We start from the raw sequence: 16,289 nt of genomic DNA, 5'->3' as shown, positions 1-16,289 counted from the left end.
TTATATTTTCCCCAAGGCACACACTGCAGGACGGAGCGATGAGGGATTGGCTTGTTTTAGCACTTACTGTAGTTTGCACATCACTGAGAGAAACATTTTTAGGATTTGTGCTTTACTGCATTGCCCGTTGTCTTTTTAGCCAACATGTGGTTAGCAGCATGCTATATTTTTCACACATACCCAACCCATTTTATGATCTCATTTCAAGGTTCCTCTCAGAAAGGCAGACCACTGTGAGAATACATATAACTAGATGTGACTTTTGGAAATGGCCAAGGAGTTCTGTGTAATTTCTAGGATGTTCTTGGTCATTAGATATTGCTGGACCCCCCTGTCAATATGTCTAGAAAAATATTTTGACCATTTTATCGCCTGTCAGGCAAATAGATTAAGCTGAATACACTCAAGAAGCTGCACAACCAATCGGGTATCACAAGCCTCATGACACATACAAGTCATTAACTACATCCAAAATAATTGCTTAAAGGGACTGTGTAGCTTTTTAGGTATTTTATTATCTAAAATCAATATTTTTATTAATAAATATACCCTCAATGGTGTACAAATACCTATGCCAATGATCAGATTAATCCTCGATCAGACTAATTTATTATCTTTACATACATGGGACAGGTAGGTCCACGGAGGCTTCCATGTAGTTCCGCCATCTTGAAAAACTATAATAGCAGAGAGGGACAAAAAGTACTAGGCCAACGCGTTTCCACAACGCGTTTTCGTTCAGAACCAGTGTCACGTGACTGAAGCCAGCAGAAGCGGAGGCGCAGAGCAGTGAGAGGCGCTTGTCACTGCCCTGGCAAGTTTAAAAGGATGCACTGCACGATTATTTATACACCGTTCATTCATATATATGCTGAGTCACAGGATAAGGAGTCCTCGTCGTCGAAAAAGTCCAAAATAGACCGTAAAAGGAAACGTGACCGGAGATTACAAAAACAAGGGTTAATGTCGGGATAGCTAATGCAGGAGAAAGCTTTCAAAAGAGACCCTGAAGTTGCCTGCTTTCTTCTCGACAGGTAAGTCAATGTTACGGTCTTAATTACAAGCTTTTTTTTCATTGCTTGGTTGTGTACTTTATTATATAGACAGTCGAACATTTATAGTTAAAAGTTAAACAGGCTGTTTGATGAATAGCAGCTATTGAGTAAAGTAACGTTAGAGAAGGCTCTGATGATGATGATGATATCTAACAATGCACGTACTTCAAAAAATATAACGAGTAAAAAAGGCATTACTACTAATTACCATAGTTAATGTTTTTCACAGTCAGTAATTCATACTGTAACATTATTTTTTTCGTTGTTTCAAGTTTCAGTTTGTTTTAAATAACAAACCTGTTCACCCGAAGAAAAACTCGAAGTGTTTTATAAGACAGTATTATAAGACATCCTGACCTGTCATAGCTTTTTGGTACATAACGGCTACCGTAGATTCAACGCGCATTTGAAAAAGTGAGGCGCTGGAGATCATTATTCGTTTGAATGCAAAATACAATTTCACCACTAGATGTGAGAAATTCCTACACACAGTCCCTTTAACTATTCAGCAGAACCCAAACTGATTAACATAATGGTCTGATCAGCATTTAATGGCACAATTCAGCAAACTGCAGTTTTACAAGTTAACGGCAAGTTGTTTTTCTGAAAGTGAAACCATTATGATAATGATTAGCATAATAGAGGAGACAAACAGCACTTCAGGGAGGACACAGAGTTGCTAATATCAGACAACTATGTAAATGGCTGAGTGTTTAAAGGCTGTAACAGTAAACCAGAACACACACACAGCTTGACTTCATAGACAGACAGAGAAAGTAAGCTGATCAGGTCAATGCCAGTCCATTATTGATCAGAGCATTACTCGTCTATTTTCACGAACACAGTCAACACACAATGAATTGCAATACAATCTGCTGAGAATATTACGATTTATGATACATGCTGCATATTAAGTCAACATCAAACTGCATGCACAACTTATTTTACTTTTTTCTATTTTCTAAGGAAAAGATTTTGAAGAATGTCGGTAACTAAACAGTTGCTGGTCCCCATTGACTTCAATAGTAGGAAAAAAAATATACTATGGGAGTCAATGGGGACCAGCAACTGTTTGGTTACCGACATTCTTCAGAATATCGTCTTTTGTGTTCAGCAGAAGAGAGAAATTCATACAGGTTTGAAAAACTTGAGGGTGAGTAAATGTTGACAGAAAAAATAATTTTGAAGTGAACTAATCCTTTAATTTGAGATTACATGGTCATTTTAAGTTAAATGTGTGAATTATCTTACTCAAATATAACTCAAAATGTATGAGAACATAATAAAAATTAGCCTGTTCTGCTTACCAAAACTTAAAAATTTTGATGTAACTGATTACCTCAAATTGTTTGAGTTTTACTAACTTAGGCTTACAGTGTGCGTTTTGATTTGTACAGAACCGTACACAGTACAGCTGTGGTTGCCGAATTAGCAAGGCCACGCTGGTACAAGGGAAGTTGTCAAAGGTGGCACAAAGAAACCGTTGGATGAACGCTTTCCAAGACAAACATTTCTCTTTTGGAATAACATGCACAGACCATACCACGCACACAAAGACCTGACACACTGATTTAGAAAGCAAACAGGGTCGATTTTGATATATGTTGACTTCAAAAAGGAGTTAAATGTAAGATGCTTTTACTTGCCCTGAGGTCAGTGCAGAAGCCTTTCGGCTCTTAGTAGTTTTGACAGGGCAAAACACTGAAAGAGTTGTCCTTTGAACTGTGAGTTATTAGAGTAGATATGAACACAGTCATTGTAATACATCACATTAAAACCCCCTCAGGGCAAGTATTAAGGATACATGTCTCATTCTCTCTACATCTGACTGAACACACATGCAGTCAGATGCAAAAGTCTTCAAGAAGACCTTGTTAAGTGTATCACTCAATGCTCTAGAACAAAACTTCTTTGTATCGCTCTGAAAGCTACAGCGCTTTAGAAGCTCAGAGCTTGTGTGATAATACGCTAAAAGCAGCGCTGGCGCGTCTAACCTCTGAGAGAGTCTTTTGACTCCGAGAGCCAAAAAACTTGCTCCATTATTTCAGACCCAGGAGGCTGGAATTAAACCGTTCAGGAGAGGCGCCTTCACTCCGAACAGCTTGTTGTCTGTGACTCTCTACCTTGACGTACATGACTAATCTACAAAAAGACAAAGAATGCTCTAATTTAAGCTGCTGCTTTCTTGCTGTGAAAAGCAGGGCCGTGACCGGCTCTAACATTAGAATCCAGCATGCATTAGTGTAGGCTAGACGTTAAAGTGCAATGAAATCACATCAAAGTATGGCATAGAAACATTCCACATGTGAATGATTTATATTAAGACATCAGAGCACCACTGAGCGGATTAATCCAGAATTTACTGACAGCAGCAAGTCAAAAAAGCTCTGGTGGATTTAAAAGAGATGTAAATACATACACACACACACACACACACACACACACACACACACACACACATATACACACCAGTATATAGCAACAAATGAGCATATTAGAATGATTTCTGAAGGATCATGTGACACTGAAGACTGGAGTAATGATCCTGAAAATTCAGCTTTGATCACAGGAATAAATTACATTTTAGAATATATTCCAATAGAAAAATGTTCTTTAAAATTGTAAATAATATTAAACTATTTAATTGTTTTTATTGTATTTTTGATCAAATAAATGCAGCCTTCTTTCAAAAACAGTAATAAATCTTAAAGATCTTAATTTTTTACGTCCGCTTAATGGGAAGAGAATTTGGACGTATTTCAAAACATCTCTATTTTTGTACCAAAGTCATACAGGTTTAGAACGACATATAGTTCATTGGTGAACTATAGACCTTATTCACAACAGCACCATCTTTAACTTTTAACAGGAATGAAAGCGAGGCTGTGAGGGACAGACATGCATCTCTTCAGTGGATTGTACTGTTATTTAATGTTTTGGATTGCTCTGCTGACGAAACACTGCAAACAAATCTTCCCAAGATATTTCCGTAGACAAAAAAACTCCAGACAACATTAGCTGTGGAAAAATATAAGGGTATTAGGAGCTTTCTATAACATTTTACAGCAGATGCCATTGAAAACACAGCAAGTCTATGCCTCACAGACTCGCTTTCATACCTGTCAAGGCGCTGCTCTGAATAAGGTTTATTCCTCTAAAATGTTGTTTACACATCTTGATTGCAGTCACCAGATTGTGTTGTTGCTCTAGAATCCCATGCATGAATCTTCATACACACTAGAACACAGACGGGCTGTGTGTGAGCATATGGGCTGGTGTGAACTGTGGGGGTGAGCACCAAAACAACAGTCTCTCTGGGAGGGGAGTGTAACATTTGCTTTCAGTTCTCAGGATATAAAAACATAACCAGAGAGAAGATGTCATAGTGCACTCCACCCTGCATGAACACACACACGGTCCCTCATCCAAATACTACTCTCAGAGGAACTGGGGCAAATATGTACAGCCAGACACACACACACAAATGAAGCAGAAGCTTCTTCAAAGCCATGAGATCATCCTGCGATCACATTTCAAAGGTGAACTAGCCTGCAGCTCTGTCTCTCTTTGGCTTCAGCGAGAGGTCATCATCCTCACAGCGAGACTCTGTCTACTCACAAACAGACGTTACATGTCTCAGGCCTGAGATACTGTTTCCTGCATGGGATTCATCAAAATATCAAACCTGGGGACGCTACTGTACATCCCACTTGATCCTAGAGATGTGTCCGCCAGATTTTGCTATATCATTTAAACTGAAGTTTGTTTGGGTCGATAAGATATTTTTGTGTATACTTTTATTCAGCAAGGATGCATTGATCATTGATTTGTCTGAAAGCTTAGGCAGCTGACTTGCTGCCCTAATTTCAGACAGACTTCTGAGGCAGTGAAACGGTTTAATGATCTACAACAAAATTAGAGCTTTGGTTCAATTTTCAGGTTGTGCTTAATAGGTTAGATCACCCAAAAATGAAAACTCTGTCATCATTTACCCACCCTTATGTGGTTCCAAAATCTTCGGAAGACCAATTAAGATATTTTTAATGAAATCTGAGAGATTTATGTCCCTCCATTGACAGCTCCGCAACTACCAATTTAACGTTTAAAAAAAGTTCTTAAAAGTCCAAATTTTATGAAGTTACACGATCGCTATATATGATGAACAGATTGAATTTAGGCTTTTATTCTCATATAGAATAATGCATCTATGCATACATCAGTTAATGCTAAACGGAAGGTCAAGTATGTTCGCTTGATGTGCGAGAACCAATGAGGTTTGCTCTCGTGTTAAGCAGCACAATTGAGCTTCCAAGAGAACCAATGAGGTTTAGTCTTGTGTGTCGAGTATGTACGCTTGAGCTTCTGTTTATGTTCGCTGTGAATTAAACCCTCAATTTAATCTGTTCATCATATAAAGCAAGCGTGTCAAAATTTGGACTAAACCATTAAATTCATTAGTTTGACAATCTCTTTATGAACTTATTGAAGCATCAAAGTGGAAGTTGCGTAGAATGCGAATGGAGGAACAGAAAGCTCTCAGAATTCATTGAAAATATCTTAATTTGTGTTCCGAAGATAAACGGGTTTGGAAAGACATGAGGGCGAGTCATTTTTGGGTGAACTGTCCCTTTAACTGTTAAAAGCCCTACAATCAACTCAAGCCTTTTTGTTGGGGTGCACAAAGTAATTGAGTAGTAAAAGGGTGAAAATATGTGCCGGGAAATGCATACTGCCCCTCATATTTCTGGGCAGCTGGTAATGATATGACATCATTGGCTCTTCCCCTGACAGCTCAAATTCAATCCAGATCTGCTTCCCGTCCATTCAGCTCTCCGCCAGGCACAACCCAAGAGAATCACACGTCTCTTCCTGTTCAACTCTGAAACAATGCCATAAGAGAGAACTGAGATCTTTTTAACATCTCACTTGTTTCTCCTAGACATCAATGATTCTGCATGGAGAGTAAGTGGAGATGCGATAAGATGTTTCTACGGCACAAGGACTTCACTACTGTTTACACAATTTTCATTATTCTGATTATTTGCTAAGAATTGTGGTTATTTTTACCCAATGCATAGCACAAATTATGAACTCACACACAGTAGGTGTTACTGGCCACTGTTTTAATCCATATCCGTTACAAGCAAAACACATTTGTATGGACATATTGTAACTCTGCGCCATGATGAGCATAGCAATGTCACTGTGTGCTTCGCACCGTCTCTGGATAAAGATAAAGAGCAGAGACTGTGCAGTGAGTTGTGTTGACAGAGTTCAGCGATTCGGACTGGAGGGAAAACTTCAGAATAATGTCACTGAGTTCACTCATGAAGCTGTGTGAACAACACACAGCATCCGTGTGTGTATATCCTAGCACAAGTGCACTTTGGTCAGAGCGGTAATGATGCGATTAAGATGTTTACATGCCTGTTTACTGCGAGTAATCTCATAGTTTAATGCAATTATGGTTACTACGATTATGAGCTTAAGCGCATTAGTTTGATCGAAGTATTGTGTATACATGAGGTAAAGTTTAAATCGCAATACTGCTAAAAACCCATTATAATCGCATTATGTAAACGCACTCATTCACATCTATTTCCTACAAAGAATCAGAACTCCAATTGGCCAAATATAAGTCTGCAATCAAAAGTCAGAATATCAATATGAACTCAAACATTTGTCATCAGATTCTTCCAAGACCAAATGATCTGAGCTACCCACATTCATCTCTTTATATCTGCTTAATGTATGTCAACAGCTGTCTGATTTGCATATGATTTTAATTAAAATAACTTCTCGTGAGTAATTTAAGGAGAAATATTTGAGACAAAGCTGAAACCTGAATGAATAACTGAATAACAAAACTGAAAGTCCACGATTGAACCATAAACAAACCTTTAAGTCAGCTGAGAAAGTAATGAAAAAGCAACCTCTGAGTAATAAACTTGTCCTCTGGGACGTCCCACATGCATTCACAGCCAAACACCGGTTCTCAAAGACTTCAGACAGACAGGTTGCAGCCTCCCGTCATAACAGTTAAAAGACAAACCAGTCCACATAGATTTACATAGTAACCCACTAACCGCTTAAATCACTGCTGATTCCACACCTCAAATATTCCAAGAATTTGATTCTGGATTCCAAGGATCTTAGGAGGCGTGCGTTTATCCGCTTGCGAGTCGGGACAGGCTCATAGCGCGGGCCTCGGAGTGAGGGACGTGTGCAACACAAGCGAGCAGCAGGTAGACCCGTGAGGTCGTGTTTGCACAGCTGAGTAACAGGAATCTCGTACTCAAGCACGTGTTGAACGCAACTCAGGGGCCGTTCAGCAGATGCTACCACACCCTGTCAAACACACACTCCTCACACTCCTCCATAAACCCATTACAACCACTTCCTGAAGCTCTTTCTAGTGTGCAGGAGTGGATGAGCACCACATGTGTCTATCAGAAGAGGTTGATTGAGTGTCTTCGTACTTCAACTTTCACTGTGAATTCATAGTAAATTACTAGCTAGCTGTCGTATCACTATTGTTCATTGTTTTCTTAGTTAGGGTTAGGGATTTAAACAAACCCTTGACGCTAAGGATTAAACTTTGATACGATTCCTGCACCATTTGAGCTTCAGACATGAATAATACCTCAAATCATTTACTTTTACACAGACTTATCGAAGGAGGGCTATATAGAGACCAAAATGTCATAGACTTGGTTGTGGGCGTTTTTTTAATTAAACACTCAAAATGCCCAATAGTAACCACCTAGCAACGCCTTAGCAACCAGCCAAACACTCTAGCAACCACTCAGAGTACCCAAACAATGACCTAAAAACCATCTTGAACACTGTAGTAGCTAAGAAAACTTAAAATTAAACACAAACTTTTGTGTTAGTTTGACAGCACTACTAACTAAAAAAAAGTATAAAAATAAAAGCTCATTCAAAATATTGGTGTGTAATTTGTTCCAAACTTATATAAAATAAAGTATTTTAATAAGTCTTCATGACTTAACAGTAAAACTTAAGAGTACAGTGTTTTACAGTAACAAAATGCTTGTAAAATCATGTCAGTGCTTCATGGAACTACAGAGATCGAAATGGACATTTTTATAATTTTACAGAAATAAAGCCAAATGACAGGACCAGACAACAGACAGAACGAGGAAGAAAGAGAGAGTACGAAGAGATTCTGGGTTTGCCTCACAGGATGTTGCCTGTCTGCCTTTCTTCACTTTCCTGCGTTTGAACATACGAGAATAGCCAAGCGTTCCAGTAAATGAATACATGCCCAAACAATGTGCTGGATCTTCCGTCAGCTCGCCCTGTGCGTCAGGACACAAACACAGAGCACGCAGGGCCAACAAAGCACTTTATATCGGAGATGCTCTCATTAATGTAATTAAATACTTTGTACACTAAGGATTTTAAAGAGAAAAACAGACACAGCTGATCAGTGCATTGCCATAAATCCTGCTGGAGAACGTGATTCCCATTTACTTCATTTAGACAGCTTAATTCTCTCAATTACAAAAGCAAACAAACTTCAATCCTGCTAATGAGCCTTTATTTCTGTTCTTCCTTATCGTTTTGCTCTGCACACTTTACACAAAGCAGCAGGCCTTTCTTCTGACCCTGACAGATCTAATGAGCACCCACAAATAATCCATTTCACCCACTAAAAGGCAACGGCTTTGGACCAATTAGCTCCCACTGTTACCCACAAGCAAAAAAAAAAAAAAAAAAACTGCTTAAAAGAGAATATTAAACGCTATAACACCAATGAGGACGCACAACACAGCAGGGCATAAGCACGGATGCTCCGTAACCCCATACACAGACAAAAAAAATTAAACTATGAAGCAAAAATAGATTCTGGGATTTGATTTCTCAAGAAAGAAGGATACCGCTGGTACAGTGCATGTTTTTATATTTTAGGTTAAAATAAGTAAAAAAAAAAAAAAAGGTACAAAAGCTGTCACTGGGACAGTACCCTTCAAAACGGTTCTAATATGTACCATTTAGGTACTAATATGTACACTTTTGGAACTAATATGTACACTTTTGGTACCAATATGTACCATTGAGGGACTAATATGCACTTTAGGTACAAAGGTGTACCTTTTGAAAAGGTACCGCCACAGTGACAGCTTTTGTACATTTTTTTCTGAGAGTATACGAACATCATCTGAAGCATGCAGTAGGTGACCACTGAAAATAATTCTGATTCAGTTTGTAAACCAAACAAAAATGCCTTCAATCTATTGTACTGTTGCCCCTTAGACTTCACCTGTAAGTGATTTCCGGATACTGTCAATAGAGTTTGAATTGTATTTAACCCAGAATAATACTTTAAACAACTGGAAGACATAAACAGATCCAAACTACTTCAGGAGGAATCAAGCATCTGTTAAGACTTTCTATTTTGTACTTGAGGAGTACATCTATCCACAAAAATGGCCCATGTTGACAGAAAGTCCCTTGATTTGAGTTTATCATCAGCGATTGTTGCTTCCATGAGAAAAGAATATTCCAAACTGCATCCATTACATGCTATTTTGCTCATGCGTGTGAGTAGGTTTGATTTGTACTAAATTATACTGATCTGATATTCTGTTTTATATTAGCCATACTTTACGCCGCAATATTCCAGGAACACAATATACATTTGGTTAAAACTAGATTTAAAGCATGCATTCATTTATGACTAACATGGTTGCAGTTACCAGACAGACCGTTAATTTAAGTGATTCATTAAAAGAACAGGCAATATGTCTGAGAACTACGTGCACATCTCAACAACAACAAGAGAGACACAAAACAGACTGAGATGCACTTCTTCCGAATCTCTGAATCTTAGTGAGTGTGTGATAATATCTTGGACATTTTATTACTGAGAACATGACGGACGATGAGGATATTCAAAGGCAGCGTTGATGTTTATGCAGGCTAACATACTTTTAGTTCTTGTTAAGATGAAGTGAAGATGTCATTGTTTAGTACACCACTTTATACTGCTCATCTGTGGTCAAATTATAGAACAGAGAGTTTACAGAGGCTTCAAATAGCGTATAAAGATGCAATGAGGGAGACCTAGATGGCAAATTGCAAGTTAAATGTTTGTGAGTGCAAGAGTTAACACTTTTCAAGCTGTTATGAAATCTTATACATAAATGTATCTGCTGGCTAAATGTTTCCAGAAATTAGATTATTGTGGGCTCATGAAATATAAGGGTCAGTACTACGTTATCAGTCCAAATTGTGGAGACACACTGGTATTATTATATTTTTGCAACGCATTGATTTTTTTGGTTCCTTTTTTAAATTTGGACCTTGAGTCTGCAATAAAGTCTGATGATGATGATGATGATAACCTAGTTCTACTTCTGTGTCTGGTTGTGCCTTTACTGTAAAAGACACCTACGCTCCTGCATGACATTCCTCTCTCTCCTCCGCGTGCTCACTTAGCAGATCTGCAGGGGTGGAAGTGAATAGTGAGTCCCAAAGAGCCTAAACCAAAACTCCCGTCTCATTCCTTGCCTACAGCTTGTTCCACTAACCCACATTATGAAGAAACCTACAGATCACTCGGGTTCCCAACACAACCAATGCGCTCCATCATAACCTGAGATCCTCTGTTGATCATGAGCAGCATGGACCATGCATGAATAAAGATGAACAGCAAAGCACGTTAGAGAAAACAAACCAATCTCAAGTGCTGGCTTCATGCGAGTATTTATGGGTGTATCATACCAAACGCACCGGAGCGCACAGTTCCTTTACGCGCTCCAGCGTAGCCTACTGAAAAACAACATTCCTACACATGTACCAAATTTAACATTGCCGTTAAAGCCGTTAGATTCAGATTAAATACCCCTCTTACCGTAAAGTCCAACACGAAGGCAGTTTCTTCAAGCGCACGGATGATTATGATCCGGCAATGGGGAGCGCAGGACGCGCCGGGCGGCTGGGTGAAAGCTGACCGCTGCTGCTGGAGGAAAGAAACAGGAGGATTTGTGTTGATCTGCAGATTTACTCCTCTGTCAGGGGTTCACCCGCTTCTCAGGAGTTCTCCGTGTGCTCAGAGCCGCCTAGCGACCATTTCTGAAATGCCTGAGTCTAAAAGCACAGCCTCAGCCTGACAATCAAATGCTGGTGTTGCCTATGGCATATATGAGTTCTTCCTCTAGGGGGCGCGCAGTGGCTCAAAATGCTGAATTCCTCCATTGAACTCAGTAATGTTCTGTTTTTTTTTAAAGTGTGTGTGTGTGTGTGTGGGGGGGGGGGGGGGGATATATTACACTGAAAAAGTGTAATCTAGCTTCAGGAATCTAATAGACCTTATTCAGCGCAACGCCATAACAGGTATGAAAGTGGAGCTGTGAGGGATAGACTTGGCTGCATCCAAAATCGCATCCTTCCTTACTATATAATAGGCGAAAAACAGAAGGCCCAATATTAGTAAGTAATATTTATTTAAAATAAGTACCTACTCAAGACAGTATACAATTTCAGATGCAGTCTTAAAGCTCCTAGATCACTTATCATTTTCCACAGCTGTCTCGGTTTTTTGTCTACTGAAATTTCTTGGGAAGATATTTGTTGTGTTTCGTCATTAGAATAAAAAAAAAAAACACATTAAATAGCAGTGCAACCCACTGAAGAGATGTAGGCTATCACAGTGCTTTCATTCCCGCCAAAAATCAAAGATGGCGCTGATAAATAAGGTCTCTAACTTTAGTTTGGGTTCTAGTTCAATAAAACTCTTTATGTGCAAGCAAACAAATTATTATTCATATATTATTTAATTTAGTTCCACATTTAACTCTGTTTCCTCTTTAGTTATGTCTCTAGTTCAAGATCAAGGTTTGATTCGATATTAAGCCTCTGGTTCAGATTCTAATACTGTGGCTATCTAGCTCTAGCATCTCTAACATCTGGCGCTGATGTGAAGTTGAGCTCGTTTGTTTCTTGTTATTTCAAATGGTAGCCTATGTGTTTGATAGACAAATGGGAAAACTAATTCAAAAATCACAATCGTCTGTGATTGGTCCATCCTGTTCCGCACCAAGAAAAATATCCGGTTCCACGTGACCAACAGAGTTCAGGCGTTCTTTCAGCAGTTTGGACAGTAATTTATACTTTAATTATTACACACACACACACACACACACACACACACACACACAATTATTTAACTGAAACTACACAGTGAATAGCAGAATAATCCGATAAGCCCCGCCCAATGTGTGCACCCTTTATTTCATGCCGCCTACCATTCTACAGTATTATTTTGTTTATATTAGTTTTACAGCATCTGTTTAGCAAAGCAGTTATAAAGAGCATGTTTTAAGTGTAATAAACGTTATTAAATCATCATTATCAGCACCAAAAAAAAAACTGAACAAAGGACAGTAAAAATAATAATAATTAAAATGATTAAAACTATAAATAAGCCTAATGGTTAATCTAATCTATGCATAATTTTAATCAATGCTGTTTTCTCAGATTAACTGAAAGACATGCGCCATCTGCTGGTTAAAAGTGTAATTATTTTCTATACTTTTATTTTATTTTACAGGTTGTGTATTGTTCTGTTCCAGTATAATATATCTGTATTTCACACATTTTTTTTGATCCTACTATCTCTGCTTGCATGTGTGTGTTTGTGTGTTTTATATGTGGGTGTGTTTTCATATCCATGGTGATATGGTATCACAGGAGAACGGACTTTGGACAAGGCATCACAGTAAATCTAAATATAGAATTCAGGAAATACACACATTTATATAATATAAACATGTTTTCTTACCTGATGAGGGTGTGTAGCGTTTAATATCATATCTCTTCCTTTTCTTTTACTGTTTTTATTTTCACCACAACAGAACTAACAGCCAATAAAATCATCTTTAAATAAAGTATGAAACATGTAAAAGGTATATTTATTTAAAAACAATGAGAATATTGTTCTCTCTATGTAGGAATATCGCTGCTACTGTCATATTAACTCTTACTGTAAGGATCATAAATGTTACACCCCAGACCATCCCAGTGCCCTGTGATCAATTATACGGGTCCTAAACGATGCCAGTTACACCACAGCAGTAAAGCAGGACCTCTGTACTGTCAAGAATAATTTCTAGATTGTTTCTTTCTGATCAAACCCACGTCACTCTCTTTATGATTTTGTGAACTCTAATATAAATGCCATGACAACACGAGCAGCAGTCCGTGACTGTACAGACGATTACTTTATGACTTTATTGCCCTCCTTGTGATGAGCTTCATTATGAGCTGATCTGTGATCAGCTCTCCCCACCTCAGTCCAAACCTTTCCCGTTACAAGGAAACACCTGGCTACTGGTTTCAGATCTGTGAAGCAAAGTGCAACCTATACAGCACCATTTATTACCCACCAACACCTCACCTCATCCCAAGTTCTCCCATTTTCCAGCCGCAAGCGTCAGGAAGCGTCAGGACTCAAAGGGTCTGCTTGACAAGCAAATTCTCAGCTAAGGACCTAGAAAAAAAGGACCACAGTTACAATGCCGTCCACGGAGAAACTACTGCATTTCTTGTCAAGTTCTTTAATATGTGCAGCTGGAGTGGGTTTGCTGGGTTATGGGATGGCGGCAGAATGGGCCTCAGCCAATATGGCCTGCGGACCGAACAACAGTGAATTCAATGGATCCTCCAGTCTCAGAATCGGCCTTTTCAGCGGCACAGAAGACAAAGTCAACTGCCCCAGGATTTCCAAATTTGGAGAAGAAGTGGCAGGTGAGCATCAAATAAGCATGCTAGATTATGCTATTTTGACATTTTCAAGTGTAAACTTATATCATATAAGATAGAAGCAATAGACAAATTAAGATCATGTAGATTATGATAGATTGATATATGTATATGATACCAATAAATACAATGAAAAAGCTTTGCAGATTCAAAATGATGGACTAAGATGACCTTTGGAATTTTCAGGAATTAGAACTGCAATTCCATATAAATCACAATAGAATTTTATACTTACTGGAGTTCGTCAAAGGTTATGTCATTTGATTTAAAATCAATGTTTTGTGCATTCTTATTTTCCAATAGAATAGTCTTTTTGTCTTTCTCTTAGTGTTTAATCGTCTGGGGAAATTAGCAGGAGCTCCGGTTATCCTACACGCTCTGGTTGTCATCCTGTTGGCTCTGGCTCTTGCGGGGTCTGTGGGCAGTATTCTGGTCTCACTCTATAACAGCTTCAGCAACCCATATCAGACCTACATGGGACCAATAGGGGTGTACACGTGCAGTGGACTTAGTGGTGAGAAAACATACACAGTGTCACAAACCAAGAAATGTGCTTGCATCTGATCAGAAATAGTGCAGAATCAACTCTTCAATTGACGTTACAGCACTTTTAAAATGTTTAGATGTCTAAATAATACTAAAAGTGGTTTCAAGGCCTTTATGTGTCTTATCTCTTGTCTAGTGTGTGTGGCCAGCTTGGCGCTGATTCTGTATGTGGCGAACGCCTTCATTGGCCAGATGTTCGAGACGCTGGTGAAAGCCGATACACCCACTGCGGTGTTGAAAGATCTAAAAATTAACCTAAAGGTGGGGTTTTTCCTTCTGATACCGTACATCTGCTTCAATATGGTCTCCATCCTCATGGTGTATCTCTACGTCCACACCGCGTACACACGCCGCAAAGAGCAGGAGAAACCCACGGAGGATGCGCCCAAAGAGATCATGATGTACTAAAGCCGAAACACAGCAAAAATCTGTTTAAAGGCCCGTTCACACCAACGACGATTACTATAACGTTAACAATAAAGATGAGGTTTTAAAAATCATCCTAAATAGCAGAGTCCACCACACCACTACTATAACGATAACGGAACAATCAAGCGATTTGGGTGAAATCGCAACGATTTTTATTCCAGCCGATGAACGATAAAAACAAGCTTGAGCATTTAAAGCGGCAGACAACAAACCCGCTGTAATAAACAGAATGTTAGCGTAATATAGTTGTCGTTATAGTTATCGTTCTTGATGTGAACGGGTCTTAACGGGAGATGATTTTCAGACCTGAGCTGAATTGAGCCCATTATTTTGGAACTGTGATGTGAATTGCAGAACTGAACTTATCTTTAAACTTATGGTTTGCCATGACTAAAACTGTTTTAGTTATAGGCTATACACACACAGTGAGCCCTAAAAGTGTTTACTCTTAAATCACACTAAACATGTCATTGCGTTAGACAACAGCATCTCATAGGAATATGCTTTTTGTGTGTAATACATTTGATTTCATGTTTTATCTGATGCATGTTTGACTTAAGTGTTCAGATATTTTTATATATTTTATTGCACTTATGTGTAAGAACATTAACATCAAAAAACTTTTATAAATGTCATTTACTTGTCTAGCTTTTCTACTAAGAACCTAAAATACTTTGCATGATGTTGGCTAAGAAAACAGTTTAAATTTACTTCTATCAGTTCCTTTAGACTTTAAGCAATTTTAAAAATGTCTTTCATATTTTACAGATGTGAATATATTTAGCGCTTATTTATCTGCTTATGCATCAGATATACTGTTGGACTTATTGGCTTTAAACTGTCAATATTACAATATCTGTTGTATCATACTTTCATCAAATATTCTGTAAATATTACCATATTTTAATAATGCCTTATTACAATAATAAATCTTTTTAGAGTGATGAGGATATTGTGCTCAATTTTAAACTCATAGGCCTGGTTCCACAGACTGGGCTTAGTTTAAGCCAGGATTAACATTTTCAATCAGGGCATTTAAGAAGCTTTTATAAACATGCCTTAGAGAAAAACATTACTGGTGTGCATCTTTGGACAAAACAATGGCACTGACATATTTTAACATGTGTCTGTGCAAGTTACTTTATATAACACAACTTAAACATGCACTTTAGTGTGGGACTAGGCTTAAGGCTTGTCTGTGAAACCGGGGATAGTGTGTACTTTACTAATCAGAGACACAGTAACGCAACAGAAAAAAAATAAAATGAAATCATTGCACTCAGATTCATCAAGTCTTATAAAAACTGACTCATAAATATAATGGTTTAGATTGTGATATGTGATTATATCCATTTACAGGAATGTCAGGTCTTTGTGAGTTCCTGTATGATGTAATTTTCCATAATCACTGCATGAACCTTTGGCCCTTGGACTGTGCTTTATGCGATACGATGCAGGGGTGTGAGCTGG

At 38.4% G+C, this 16,289-nt stretch overlaps 2 protein-coding genes across 4 annotated transcripts in view; one reads left to right on the top strand and one right to left on the bottom strand.

Annotated features, from left to right (window-relative positions):
- ptprea (protein tyrosine phosphatase receptor type Ea) overlaps positions 1-11,097 on the bottom strand; it is an 88,252-nt gene extending 77,155 nt beyond the window's left edge. Inside the window, exon 1 of one of the 3 annotated variants that reach the window (XM_081393553.1) lies at positions 10,936-11,097. The gene's annotated coding sequence lies outside the window, so the exon portion shown is untranslated. Of the gene's footprint in view, positions 1-4,174; positions 4,317-10,935 lie in introns of those variants that run through there. The other 2 variants (XM_081393554.1, XM_081393555.1) reach the window with 2 other exon arrangements.
- A 2,500-nt stretch (positions 11,098-13,597) lies between these two features.
- clrn3 (clarin 3) lies at positions 13,598-14,798 on the top strand (the record flags this gene model as incomplete). The annotated part of the gene is made up of 3 exons (XM_081393737.1): positions 13,598-13,829; positions 14,173-14,358; positions 14,527-14,798. 3 exons carry the CDS (start codon positions 13,598-13,600, stop codon positions 14,796-14,798), a joined length of 690 nt encoding a protein of 229 aa, XP_081249863.1.
- Positions 14,799-16,289: the final 1,491 nt, after the last annotated feature.

Source organism: Scardinius erythrophthalmus, assembly GCF_964197995.2.
Source record: "Scardinius erythrophthalmus genome assembly, chromosome: 18".
NCBI lineage: Eukaryota > Metazoa > Chordata > Actinopteri > Cypriniformes > Leuciscidae > Scardinius > Scardinius erythrophthalmus.
This window is presented reverse-complemented; position numbering and strand designations above follow the sequence as displayed.